The sequence below is a fragment of the Siniperca chuatsi genome, linkage group LG14, assembly GCF_020085105.1.
Source record: "Siniperca chuatsi isolate FFG_IHB_CAS linkage group LG14, ASM2008510v1, whole genome shotgun sequence".
NCBI lineage: Eukaryota > Metazoa > Chordata > Actinopteri > Centrarchiformes > Sinipercidae > Siniperca > Siniperca chuatsi.
The window spans coordinates 7,371,599-7,385,821 of record NC_058055.1 but is presented as its reverse complement, the minus strand read 5'-3'; the positions used below and the strand labels follow the sequence as shown (position 1 = coordinate 7,385,821).

Sequence of the window (14,223 nt, the reverse complement as noted above, 5' to 3'; positions counted from 1 at the left end):
TGTTGGTGGTAAAATTCATTGTGTTCCAGTAAACCATTTCCATTCATATCCAATTAATATTCTGTGCATATTGTGTGTAGATTGTTTTATTCTACTAAGTCAATTATGTTTTTATCCACTTTTAGTTTTGACTCCCTCAAGTCGAAGCTGTTTTTTAAATGCACAGAATACGGTTTATTTACACCTTCAAAAGAAGGCTTATTAAGGTGACTTATTAAACAGTTTTTCAGTAGAAACAGTGGAGTTAATAATCAGATTTCCTGCGGAAGTTTGTGGTGCAGAAGACCTCTACCGTAAATTTGACTTTGTGAAGGCTAAATATGCCTTTGAGCATCATTCAGTACAGTGGGTTGCTCACAGTGGGATGACATGCATGATCAAAGGCAAGTATTGATTTTTTTTTTTTTTTGTGTTGTATTCTGTGTCTTGCTCTACCGAGTAATGATGTATTTTCTGTATAGATTTCTATTTGTGTTACACCCACATTAGTTACACGCACTCTCATGATTCGTTGCAAATGTCCACAAACAAGACTGTATGAGTTGATTTTACGCTCCACCTGACCTGAAGGTGGTCCGACAGGATGCACAGTCTTTCCTGGGAAAACCAAATTCGATAAGGAGACATTTAAAGTTGACATGAGAGTCTGAAGTCTAGATCTTATCCATCTAAGCAATCCACCTGCTCAGTTTTTATGCAACACACGCGCACACACACACACACACACACACAAAACTCATATATATATATATATATATATATATATATATATGAGTGGAGTACTGCTTCTGAATGTTGACCTTTATGGAGAATGAAGCATTTCTGATTGTTGAGCTTTGTTGTTGTTGTTGCAGCTTCTCTTACCTGAACCAACTGTGCAAGCTGGTTGGCTGTGCAAGCTGGTTGGCTGTGCGTGTTGGTGTGTGTGTGTGTGTGTGTGTGTGTCAAAGGGTTGTAGAGACAGTTAGTATTGGCCCTTTTTACTACACAGCTTGACTGCCTATTAATATTTGATAAATATAGGTTTGTGACGATCCAGGAAGACTAACATGCAGCATGTGTGTATGTGTGTGTGTTTTCTTTGTTTGGCTCTGCCCCTTGAATGATGAGGGGGAGGTGGGCAGCCCAAATTCCTAGAAGACAGGTACATGCACACACAGAAATGCACACCTTAGTGGAGCTATAGCTGTGTGTGTATTTGTGTTTTGTGTGTGAGAGAGAAACATCCTATTGTCCTAGATTTAAGACAAAGGATGTGTAAGGCTGTACAGTAGATAAATCTATTTTTGATGAAGTGCCACTCACCAACCCTGTGTTCTTCGCTGCCTGTTTGGCTTTCCCTTTACATTAACCCATGTGTCTGTCTGTGTGTGTGTGTGTGTGTGTGTGTGTGTGTGTGCGCATGCTCTCGAAACCTTGCGTTTGTGCATATTTTTGTCATGCCAATGTGATTTTCCTCCTTCATAATGACACATTTATATTCATTAATAACCCTGACATACATTAACACATGCAGGCTTACATTAAATGCCTTGACATACAGACACACAGATACGACCTCTGGCTAGATGAGCTCTGGGGGTGCCCAGTCGTTGTGTGTGTTTCCTCCAGCTGGCACATAAGAGCTCTGTAGCCAGACAAAGAGCGGTGCTCGGGGCCCGGTACTCTGCCTGCTGGGGGGATATGCTCCTGTCAGCCTTTGTGTCCTAATTGAAGTTTTTCTGCCTCTCAGCCCTCCCGTCTTTCCTCCCCCATGCTGGTTAGAGGAGGATGATGGGGGGAGGAGTGGACCTGACAGGGGTTTGAGGGGAGGGTTTCATATCAGGCTTTGTTGCCGCTGGCATGATGCTCGTCTCTAATTTCTCTCCTCTGTAGTACATGCGTTCATAAACACCGAGATAGTTGGGCCTGATGAAAAGAAAGGGCGCTGTGTGGTGATGCTGTCAGCTCTGACTCTGGGAACAGGATGCAACAGGAGAGCTAATGTGCTGAACGAGCTAATGTGCCCATTAAAACCTGACAGAAAGATGATTGGAAAATCAATAAAGCAGACTATGAAATTCTTAATTGTATAATGACAAAATGTTGATTTGTTTGCTTTCCTAATGTGATGAAGGTTGGATTGTAACCTAATTTCTGTATTTTGGGGTTTTAAAAATGTTCCGCTCATTGTTTGTACCAAACATAATGAAAAACTTGTTTCTAGAAAAGAAAAATCACCTACATATTTGTCCATTCTGTATTGTGTCAGCTGATATATCAATATTCAGCTCTGTCCAACCACCTTTCCACAGTGGCTACACGCACACACACACGCTCATGTTTGTGTGTCTCTTTCATGTTCTTCCAGCATGTGTGTCTGTGTATAGATGAGGGGGGCAGAGAAAGTGGCCACGGGAACAGAAGACGGGAGTAGCTTAAAACATGACATCTGAACCAGCCACTGAACTGAATGACTGGCTCTGTTTCACACACAGCAGCTCATTGTTGTGTGTGGCAGTCAAGATGCAGTGATCCTGAGCTGATCATGTTGTACATTTCCTACAGAGGCCTTCAAAAAAACACACAAACTCATTAAACCATCCTCAGAAGAAGGTAACACAATCTCTCCTTGGCTGTGTACATATAGAGTATGTTTTAGAAATCAAGATAAATATGGCCTGCGATGACATTCTCATGATGCTTTACAGTTGTTGGTTTTCTGTGTTAGGACAGAGCTGGACCAAAAAAGCTTTTAAGTATGCTGCCCCGTCCACCTGGAACAAGGCTCAAAAGGACTTGAAAATGGTGCTCCTGATCAATGCTTTTGCTTCTATTTTATTGCTTTTTCTTTAATTGAATGGCTTTGAAAATCCTGTATATGCCTCTTAACTAGAAATAGTTTATGGTCTCTAGCGTGTGATAGTTGCCATTGCCTGTTTATGTTGTTTGTCATTTGTATTTATTGTTACAGCAATGTTTTTATGCTGTCTTCTTGGTCAGTTATCTCTTGAAAAAGAGTTGAAAAAAATATTTTGATCACATTGAGACTATAACCTGGTTAAATAGAGAAAAGCAAAAGAGAAGAAAGGCGGTGACTCGAGACACAGATGGAGAATTTAAGCTTAAGAGTCAGGTTTTTTTTAAAGGTATCTTACAAGAGGTTAAGGTAACGCAATTGAGTTTGCAAGCTGCAACACGGAAATAAGGAGCTGTTCCCCCAAAACATAGAAAGAGAAAGAGACCGGGAAAGTAGCTTTGGATTTGGCATTCATTCAATGGCATAACTTACAGAGAGAAGAGACAGAGAATCTGCCAGTTAATGCACATTTGACACAAGCCTCATTGGTACACAGTCATTATGCATCGCTTCTGAGTTCCTGCCTCTGCTCGAAGACGAAGAGAGAGAGACATGTCAGGAGTGAGGGAGAGGGAGAGAGACGCTGATGAGCCATTCGTGCAGAATCGAGAGAGAGAGAGAGAGGAGGGGTGGATGGAAGTGAGCGAGCAAGCCAAAGAGAGAGAGGGAGTGCTTCTCCCTTCCCCTAGCAACGGTCGGCCGTGGTCGTATCCAGCCTGTTGTTTTCTCTCTCTCTCTCTGTCATGCACACACAGACACACAAACACCACTCACTCATACACTCCTTCTTTGGCTCGCTTCGTCTGCCTGTTGGACCCCGGGGTGTCTTTTGATAATTTTTCCAAATGATTCTTTTTGCTTCTTCCTGCGAGATGAAGGCTGTTTTTCAAGGATAAGGAAAAGAAAAGAGACAACGCGAAAACCAGCAACAGAAAAGGACAGAAGAAATAATAAGAAAGAAGCAGAGTGACTGAGATAGGGAGAGAAAAAGAGGATGGAGCCCCTCAGTGCTCATGGCCTGCCCCGGCTTTCCTGGATCGACACCCTCTACAGCAGTACGTATCCCTCCATCCATCTATTTACTCCTCTCCACACATCGCTTCCCATTTATCTATGCACTCGTCTTTACCTCTAGCCATTTTACCCAACACCCCTTCCTTCTCCATCTCATGGGCTGCCTGTTCGTGTTACAACCAGAGCTACATGCTCACAGAGAACACTTTGCATTTTCTCTGGACTTCCAATTAGCGTGCATCACTGTGGCTGTCCATAACAAGATGGGCAACCGGGACCCCCCCCCCCAACCCGGCTTCTTTTGCCTCCGCTCCTCTATAGTGGTAACAACTCGTGTCTGCTGTTGTCAGGCTTTTTGCTGGCTAGTAGGCACAGAAGCAGGTGAAAGCCTGGAGAAATCTAGTGTGGGAGAGTGTGAGTCATGCTTACAACCTGGAGGTAGAACTTTATGTTCCATCCAGTCGATGATACAAGCTGTCTGATTGTTTTCAGATCAGGTGTTAGCAGCGCTTTCAGGTTATTTTGAGAAACAACAACACGTTAGAAACAATTCCCTCTGCTTTCCATCCTAAATTTGCCAGACTTTGATGTTTTTTTTTATTTTTATTTTTACTGTATATAAGTGCAACTTTTTCTAAAAACTGAATATTTTAATAAGGATGATTTACATAGACCAGAATATGAACAATGGCTTTTCATGCTTTAATTCAGAGCAGTGAGTGTATACCACTTTGCTGCGATTATACACATCCCATCAGGCACAGCTGTGAGTCCCTGTTGGGGTGTGTGTGTGTGTGTGTGTGTGTGTGTGTGTGTGTTGGGAGTTTTGGGCACATGACACAGCCTTTTGGGATTTGCTCTGGTGTGTCACTATTGTTACTATGCCTTAATCTGCAGAGAGGGAGTGAATAGGAGAGGAAGAGGGAGACGGGCTGGTGGTGTTTGGGATTTTATTGAAACAGAAAGAATGAAACCCAAAGTACAAGCATGTTGTCAGAAGTGTATTTGGTGGGCAGCTGTTATTTAAGTTCTTCAGAGAGGTCTAGGGATGGTCACAAAGACACTGAAGGCAGCTACATAGGAGTGATAATGTTATTGTCACACTGTACTGTCATCAGCCTGTTCATTTGGTTAATTATAAATAATTAACATAAGTATGATTTATGTACATTATGTCTTTAACATTGTTGCTTAGCACTCATCTTTTTGCCGAATGAGATAAAAATGAATCATTGCAAGATAAACGTGTGGTTGTGGCAACTGAACTGATAATTGAGCTATACATATTTTGTTTGATGGTACTGAGCTTTTTCGCTTTTAGAAAGATTTTCAAAGAATTTGCTTTCTTTCCGAGAGTTAGAAGTTAGAAGATCAATACCACTCTGCTGTCTATACACTACATATGAAGCTAGAGTCAGTGATTAGCCTTAGCTTAGCATAAAGACGGAAAGCGGGGATAACATCTAGCCAGGCTCTGTCTGTAAAGGTTTAAAAAACCTTTTAAAGCTCATTTATTGACATGATATATTGTGTTTGTTTAATCTGTATGTAAACCAAAGTGTAAAAACAACGTGACTATTTTTAGACCCAGCGCAGTGACTTCCAGGCTAGCTATTTCCTCCTGCTTCCAGTCGCCAGACTCTCAACGAACTGCTATGACCTGCATGGCAAGGGACACGTGACTGACTGAGACAGCCAAAGGTGTCTGTAGGCTAGTTTTCAATAGCAGCTTGTACTGTAGAAGGAGGTAAACGGTGAAGAAGCACATAACACACCTGTCTTTTGAAAATTCAGCAAAGAGAAAAACATATTAAAGTTTGTTTATCAACCTGCCTCATTTCTTTCCTCTTTCATCTCTATTTAGTTTTGCCACTTGTGATCTGAACAATGCAACTTTAAATTATGAAATGTAAAAGCGATTATCATTAAGGAAACAAAGTGAAGACTTGTAGGAAACTAACCTCCCTCCAAAATATGTCCGTTATATCCATTATGATTATCAACGCAAACATAATTTCTAGTTGATCTGATTTTGAAAACCAAATTTAAGGATCCCTTTAAAATAAGTTTCAATTTCTGTATTACAGTTCTATTATTACATAATAATCCCTCAGATTTTTTGTGTGAGTTTGTTGCACAGCCAAAGACTCACAATGTATAGAGAAAATGTATCAAATAAAGAAGTCTAGAGTCTCCCTTTCCAGTCTTTATGCTAAGCTAAGCTAATCGCCTGCTGGCTCTAGCTTCATATTTAGTGTACAGACATGAGAGCGGTATCGATCTCACCATCATACTCTTGGCAAGAAAATGAATTAGCGTATTTCCCAAGATGTCGAACTATTCCTTGTCATGTGTCATGGTTCATTTTCTTTGTCTGATGGTGTAGCAATGTTTTATAACGTTGGACTTTTTTTTTTTTTATCAAAGACCATTATTTCCCAGTACCTGTGAATGTATCATAGCACTGGATTATCTTAGGACTGCATGCATTAGTCTACTTTTCAGAAATGGATCAGGTCAGTCTAACTGTATGATAATTAATTTTTATCACCAGGGACTGTGTACTTGGTCTGTGTACTATTTTAATATTGCTATTTTCGTTCTGGCATTGCTGTGAACAGAAACAGAATACATCATAACTTAACACCTAATGTGCTTTAACACATTTGAAATTCTATGAGAGGCCACATGTGTACAATAGGAGATAGACTATTAACATTACAACAGACTCCTTTCAGGCTTTACTATGAGCTCTTCTGAGGGAAAAGGGCACAATCCTTTTATGCACCTGTCATTTCATCATCCTTTTGCTTTCTCACCATCCTTTATCCTATACCTGCGTGCCTGTGTGTGCCTTGGTGTGTGTGTATTGTATAAGTAAATTGGTACATGAAGGGCTGAACTGACCCCCTTCCTCCACTCAGGGGAATAAAAATACACCACCACTTTTGTGAGGTTTTGGAGGGCTACTGTTGAATTCACTTCCTCAGTACCACTACGCTGACCATGAAACAGCCCATTCACCAGTTCACAGGCTATAACACATCAGCACACACAGCAGACCTAACTGTGGAAGATGACTCATACCTGGTTGTTAATGGTGTGTGACCCAGACCCTTCCTATAGTGTAGTGGAGTGTAATGTACTGGATTACCAAACATGAGGTCATAATTGCATCTTCTCTCTTCAGCCACTGAAACTGTGTTAATGGCTCACTGTTAAGCAGTTACCACATCCTTAACTCGTTCAGTAAAGTGGGAGTGGATGTTCAAAGCCACAGCCGCCTTGTTCCCCCAAGAGGTTGAAGTCTTTCTGTCCAGCTCCACTGTTGGGCCACAGATGATCAAGGCAATGTTTCCCCTAGCTTTTCTATTCCACTGCATCTTCTCATAGCACTGAGTTTGTTGTACAGACGCTAGTTTAGGTCACAAAACATGCATACAGGCATGTGCAAACTGCAGATACAAAAGAAAGAAGGGGGGGGGGCTGCACATGCTTAAGTAAACGTGCAAAACTGTGCATTCACATCAGTGTAAGTACACGAACACACACCCGCCCCCCCCCCAAAAAAAACTGGCCCAGACCTGTCATCAGTCATCCTCTGCCCCATTTGTCCAGTCAGCAGCATAAGTGGTAGACTCCCAGGCGGCTATTAGTGTTTTTGTGTGTGCGTGCGTCCGTGCATGTGTGAATTACAAATACTTCAACACAACCCTCTTATTTTCCCTCTCATCCTTTGCTTTTCCTTTTCTTTTTTTTTGCCTTTGTTCTTGCCTTGATCTAAGTAGTTCATAATTTTTTAAGTGTGTCTCTCACACATACACAGTTTTATTATATTCTGCAGCAGGGTAAAAGGGTTTTTTTTTTTTACCCATGATCTGATTTTAGAAGCATTTTGGTGGTGCAGCCATTGTCTCCATTTTCTGTCTCCAACCAGTCCATTGGTTAGCTCTATATTGTATATCATATTCATTGTTTTATTTCTTGTTGCTTCAGTCTCTAACAGCTGCTTTGTACATTTGTGTCCTTCACTGATGAAAAAGTGTTCATTTGTCTTGCCTAGTTTGCTTTTTTTTCAGAGGAGAAAAAACTGTTCCAGTGCTCCCATATGTGATTAGTCCCGTGACCCAGCAGTTTTGTCTACTACAACTGTAGCCACTGACCTGAGACACTTTGTTATACAACTCTTTCAGGCGAGTGGCTGTCAGGATGGTTGTGAATAAAAGGGGAGTGTTGAGGTTCATATACAAAAACATATAGTAGGAATATAATGTTAGGCCAAATTCACTTCAATGAATTACAGCATTTGGATTGTTAATGCTTGTCTATATAATGTGTCTATATATATATATATATATATATATATATATATATATATATATATATATATATATATATATATATATATATATATACTGTATGTAATAATATTGATTGGGTCTGAAAAATTTTTTTGTAACACGTTTGTTCCAGTATACTATATCTCAGGGCACTTTTAATTTGCAACATTTACTTTTTCCACTTTGTTTATTCAGCTATATCAAATAGTGAATCATTTTGGTAAAGTTTTTTTATTCATATTTATTGACAATATGTAGTAGTTTTTCAAATTTAAAGATGTTGATTGAATCTGCATTGGTCTTTAAAAACCATATGAATTGTAGCACACTTTTACCCTTGCACTGAGTGAAATCACTGAATCACCCACAGGGGCATTTTCATTTCCCTTATTTTCAATTACACAGGAAATCTATGAGCTTTCAAAGCGACGTTTGCCTCCAAGCCCATAACTTATGTGCATAAACTTCAGTGCTATTGCCACCTCGACAGCCAGAGCGGCAGACAGACTCTGACTTCTGACTCTTGCAGCTTGCGCTGTAACCTTCAGAGAATTAGCCAGATCTCCTCTCTGGCTTGCTTCGGTGCCACGTGATGCTAAAGCAACATCAAAGGAAAGCTAGATTATGTAAGAGCCAGAATATGGGCATTTTGGCATGGCAGAGTTGAGGTGGCACGTGCACTTGTCAAAGCGATTTTCTCTAATCCGAGTCACAGTGAGGAAGGCTTGAATATATGTGCAGCTCTGAGGGAGCATTAAAAATAAGTCTGTAATCATTTCTGTACATCCTGTCAGTGAGTTGGAGAGTACTTGAGTTCAGCCCAGCAAGCCATGCTAAAATACCAGTGTGTGAGTCAGGACGGGCCATTTACCAGTTTGTAAAGGCTGGGTTAATATGTGCTGTATAATCCCTACTTTCCACTGCCAGTATTTGCAAAAATATGAAATAACATGTTTCTGTGAGAAGTAATCAGCTGTCTGTCCTGGTTCCATCTAACTAGTGCAGAAAAACATGAATGTAGTTTTGACTCATTGGTCTCAGAAAATCCAAATTTGGCAGCAGATCCGGTTTGGAGCTGATATGGGACAAACAAGCAGTAACCTTCATGGCTAAACATCTAAGGTACCTGTCAATCAAGGCAAAAACATGCTTCCAAACAAATACCTCTCTATCATCTTATCGGACCAAAAATCTTCTAATTCACCATCAAGACACACATAAAAGAAATTTTCATTATCTAGTAAAACCCTGACTTGTGAAAAATCACAAGTTATCTATGGCTGACACTGTTAATGTAGAGATTTTGGAGAGTTAGAAGTTGTTTTAACATACCGGTTATGACTTTAGACTGCTTAATAAAGAGGGTATGTGGCACTTGTATTCAGAGCAAATTGCATCAATGGAAATGAAACAGATGCTAACAGTTTTTGGGTAATGCCTCCATATTTCACTACACAGTGATGGGTTTCTCCGGCTGTCAAACCTTTGGTCTGCTTCCCCTCTGCAACAGTGATGGATGGAGCCAACTTCATTGCTGGCTTGCTGCCCCTTGGTGACTTCATTCCAGTCCCAGTTCTGTCTCTGAGTGTTTAATGTTTGTAGTTAGTTGGCTGTCACATAGTCTGCTTCAGCAAACAGGGGCACAGCAAAGTGATTCTGGATGGCGTCCCAGCAGAGTGTCGTAGGGGAGTTTAATACAACTAGGGATGTCTCATTTATCACACCCTGCCAAATCTATTTTGACCAAACCACCCACCTCTCTCCCTCTGAGTCTCTCTCTGTATCACTCTGTTTGGTTAGCTAATGGCTTTAACCTCAGTGGCAGCAGAAACAAGTCCAGATCAATGGGATCTGCAAGTTTTCCAAACACGTCATTTGTGGCTTGACCACAGAGAAGAACACAACACAAGTAGAAAGATCCACTTAAATCTCTGGTTCAATGTGAAGATGCCACGTTTTTATTGTTGGTGCCAGGTCATAATGTTAGTCAGTTTATTTTACTTTAGGAGATCAGTGTCATCGAGCAAAAGTGATTGAATATAGTAAGGAAGAATGAGTCACTAGTGCAGCGTCAAGGACGAGGAGAACTAAACGAACCAAACCAAACAAACCAATATCGGGAATCAAACCCCGTATCTCTATGGTTGGAAGATTGTTAATGCTTGATCATACCATTATTAATCAATTAATTGCTGCTGCTACCACATTGTGGTATAGTCACTATAAAATAGCCACTATGTCCAATGTGCAGTCAGAGAAAGGTTTTGCTTTCCAGCAATGAAATTGCGTGTTTAACCTGTGCTGACAAGTCAAGTCTTGAATCATTGTCTTCCCACTGTACATGCTCCTCCATTATCCTGATCAATAGATGAAGCGTTTCCTTCCCTTCACTGTATTGTAGCTATAGAAACAGACATTCAAATCTGTTCTCACACACACAAACTGAGCGGGAGAAAGAATCTGAGTCAGCCTAAAGCAGTGTTGTTATGTAATACCGTCATCTCTACTGGCTCTACCATGCCATGCTTCTCTGCTTTGTGTTCAAGCATCTTCCTTCCATCGGGCCTGGTAAGGGGTTCATGCTTATGTAATTGGCTTCATGTTCACTTCTCCGAAACAGCCAGGAAACAGTTGTGTGATGCTGCTGAGGGAGAACCAGTACCCCATCAATGACATTTTTACTACTGTACCATAGATATTATTTAAGGATCAAGTCAGGATCCAAGTGACGGAAAATGGAAAATTAAGAGTAAAAAAACAAGCTGCCAAAAACTACCAAGCAAGCTAGTACTGCATACACTTCACTCAAATAATTTTACTGAAGTTTTAGGTGTTTATGTCTGTAATTTGAATTACTTGTCGCAGCCACATCTGGATCAACAATTTCAAACTACACAATGCAGTATGAAATGTGCAGCAATCTTTTGATGACCATACAGCATACAGATTTGTGTGGATAAAGACTAGAACTGTATTATTTAGTAAGAAGTAACGATCCTGATTTTCCTATTTTTCAGTCTTCATCAGGAATTGTGATTAGTCTTGAAAATTTGAGGAAAACATTTTTTTTATTTTTTTATTTTAATATAAATTCCCTGACCATGAATACATAACTACAGATGGGGTTCTAACTGAACATTTCACTGTTTTCTAATATGTCTTTGGTCTACAGGTCTTCATTGTGGAAACTAAGACCGTCATACAGTTATACACAATTACAGTAACTGTGCGGCTGGAGTGAAGAGGCAGCCCTATTAAAACGTGGATATGGTTAATTTCTCATGTTCCAAATGAGTAAGTACAGCTGGAAGGAGTGAAGGAGAGATTTGGCACTAAGTCATAACATGAACTTAGCTGCTCGCTCGCCCACATCCCTGCTGGGGTTATACTCCTCTGTGCCACGGCCGCCTGCGTTCGTTCAATGACAACCTTGTGAATAATAGATGATGTTTTTGGCTCAGCTGAGTATGTTGTTGTGGCTCTTTCACATAGCAAATATGCTACAGCAAAGGGCTGAACGATTTGGGAGGATTATCCAAATGCTGATTTTCTGACCAATATTGCAGCCGTGATATGAAATGCAACTATTTTCTATAAACTAAATTCCAGGCTGCATAAAACTGTAATTTTATTCTACTGTCATTTTACTGCTAGTAAGTGATGTCTGACAGTAAAAAGCTATCTTAATGACATGTGACTGGCAACCTATAAATGACAATGCTGACAGATCTGCACTTTAGCTGCTTGAGCTAATGTTAACTTCTAACTGTAGCTTAAAGTCGGAGCCTGTGTTATAAATCTCATAATGTCTTTCCATAATAATTTGATAATAGAGTATCTAGGTCATTCTAATCTTACTGTACTCCGCATAAACATCCTTCTTATATTTGTGAAGAAACAATCTAGCTAGTCGATACGCTAGCTGTCTGAAAATGATCCGATGTGATTAGCTTGGTCGTTTAACTAGACAAAACCTTCCACTGTGTTGGTCTTTTTTGAACAGCTATAAGCTGTAAATATCACATGATACAGTTTCTTAAAGAAAGCATCCTTAACATACATAGTACAGACACCGACAGTCAGACAGCACTAACCAGACAGCAGCCAAGAGTGTTTAATTATTTATTTTTCATTTTTTTAACACCTACTAGCTATAGCTGCTGAAATTAGCCGGCGACAGTTGTCATTTACCCAGCAAGTAAGATTTGTATCTCTGGTTATACATTGTTGATAATGGAGCTTTTGCTGTTTTACAATATTTAATTGTGATTTTGATATAAAAACAAATAGTTCATCCCCAGGTCATCTTTCACCACAGAGCTGGGGTTAACTTGTGTTTTTTAAACGGCTGGCTATGTTTGTTTACTTGCGTTTTTCTGTGTGCGCTTTAATAATAATATTTTTTGTAGTCTGTTTGACTCCAAATCAACTGTGCAGTCAGTGTTTTGCATATAAATGAAGGAATTATGGAAACATGGTAGACTGAGCGTGGGTGCTCTTTGCTGGTTTAGCTGAGGTATAATCTAGCTATAATGCCTTAAATAGCAGCATTAACTAGATTCTCCTTTCAATGCCAAATATTTTACCATCTTCACGGGGGTGAAGCTCTGAAAATCCTTTGTTGTGCTTGATGTTAGAGGGTGTGTCATGTGTCTGAGTGTGTTTGTGTTCTGTGAATCTGTGGGGACCTTCACCATATCCTTAGGGGCTCGAGCTGTGTGTGTGTGTGTGTGTCTGGCATGTTACAATGGACAGCAGCCATCCTGTAGGGCTATAGTAACCACCAACCCCTTCTTCTTTTGCCACCCATGCCCCCTTCCCCTCAGCCAATCGGCACAGAGTAACACCACAGTCCCGGCCAATGGTGCGGCTGGTGTGTTTATGTGCTCCCGGAAGGCAGGGGCCATGATTAAGCATTCAGGGTAGTCGAGCGAAAGAGAGGAGAAGAAGAAAAAAGAGGGGAGGGGAGGAGGGGACAGGAAAGGGAGATGAGGCCATTATGAGTTGAGAGGGCTGATGGATGCACTCGAGCAACAACCAGTCACTCGACAGACTCAGGTGAGCAAACACATATAGGTCATATATCACCTCCGGCTTTTCTTTAATGGACTCATACCACATTCTTAAATCATGGATATAAAGCTGACTCTATAAATGTTTGGTTGCATGTTTACAGTCTGTATTAGAAGCTGTCAAACCAAGAATCCATCAACCTGCAGATAGTCATCTCTCTCTCCCATTGTGTGTGTGTGTGTGTGTGTGTGTGTGTGTGTGTGTGTGTATGTATGTTCCCATGCATGTTTTTATGTGTGTATCATTAAAGATCAATGGCCCCAGTAAGGGTTGGCCTTCTGGTCTCAGTAGGTCATCTTTTTGCTGGAGTCAAAACCTGGATGTTCACATTCAGCCTGGCAGTCTTTTTGACATTACAAAGACCCTCAGTGAGAGAAGGGAGAAAGAGGAAGCAGAAACAGAAGAAATAGAAACATCCAGGCAGATGGAAGGGTTAATACATCTTTTGATGTACTATCATACTATCCCAATACCTGGGATAGTATGGGGGCGAAAGGGTGTAATTTCAGGGGATGCTTAAGTGAGCTTGTAACCTACAGTGTAATGGATTGGTTGAACACTCACAGTGATAGGAAGAGGTGGGTAGAGATACATGCCTTTTTTTCCTTCCAATGTTAATGTAAGGGATATTTAAATAACATGAAGTTTATTTATTCATGTTTGCCCACTGTTGTTTTTTGTGTTATATTCTCCCTCTCCACCATATAAATAGGATGCTGGCACCATTACAGACTATGATTGCCATTTTTATTCACCACTTAACTGTGACCTTTTGTAGATGGACCAAACTCTAAATCAATCGAGTGATATCCACAAGGTCTCTGTCCAGTCTGTGTGTGTGTGTGTGTGCACAATGCGCTGACACACTCATGCCAGATGGCTTTGTGTGTCTGAGTGCTCTCTCAGTTTATCAGGCATCATGCTGCATCCCCTCTTACTCTCTTATCTCTTCTGTCA

General features: G+C 40.6%; 1 protein-coding gene across 2 annotated transcripts in view; it reads left to right on the top strand.

The window, feature by feature from the left end:
- The window catches only part of abr (ABR activator of RhoGEF and GTPase), a 132,199-nt gene that overhangs the window by 18,110 nt on the left and 99,866 nt on the right, over window positions 1-14,223 (top strand). The window contains exon 1 of one of the 2 annotated variants that reach the window (XM_044221973.1): window positions 1,971-3,894. The exons of the other annotated variant lie outside the window; for it this stretch is intronic. Within the exon in view, the coding sequence (XP_044077908.1) occupies window positions 3,834-3,894 (61 nt within the window). The 5' untranslated portion in view covers window positions 1,971-3,833. Of the gene's footprint in view, window positions 1-1,970; window positions 3,895-14,223 lie in introns of those variants that run through there. 2 annotated transcript variants of the gene reach the window in all.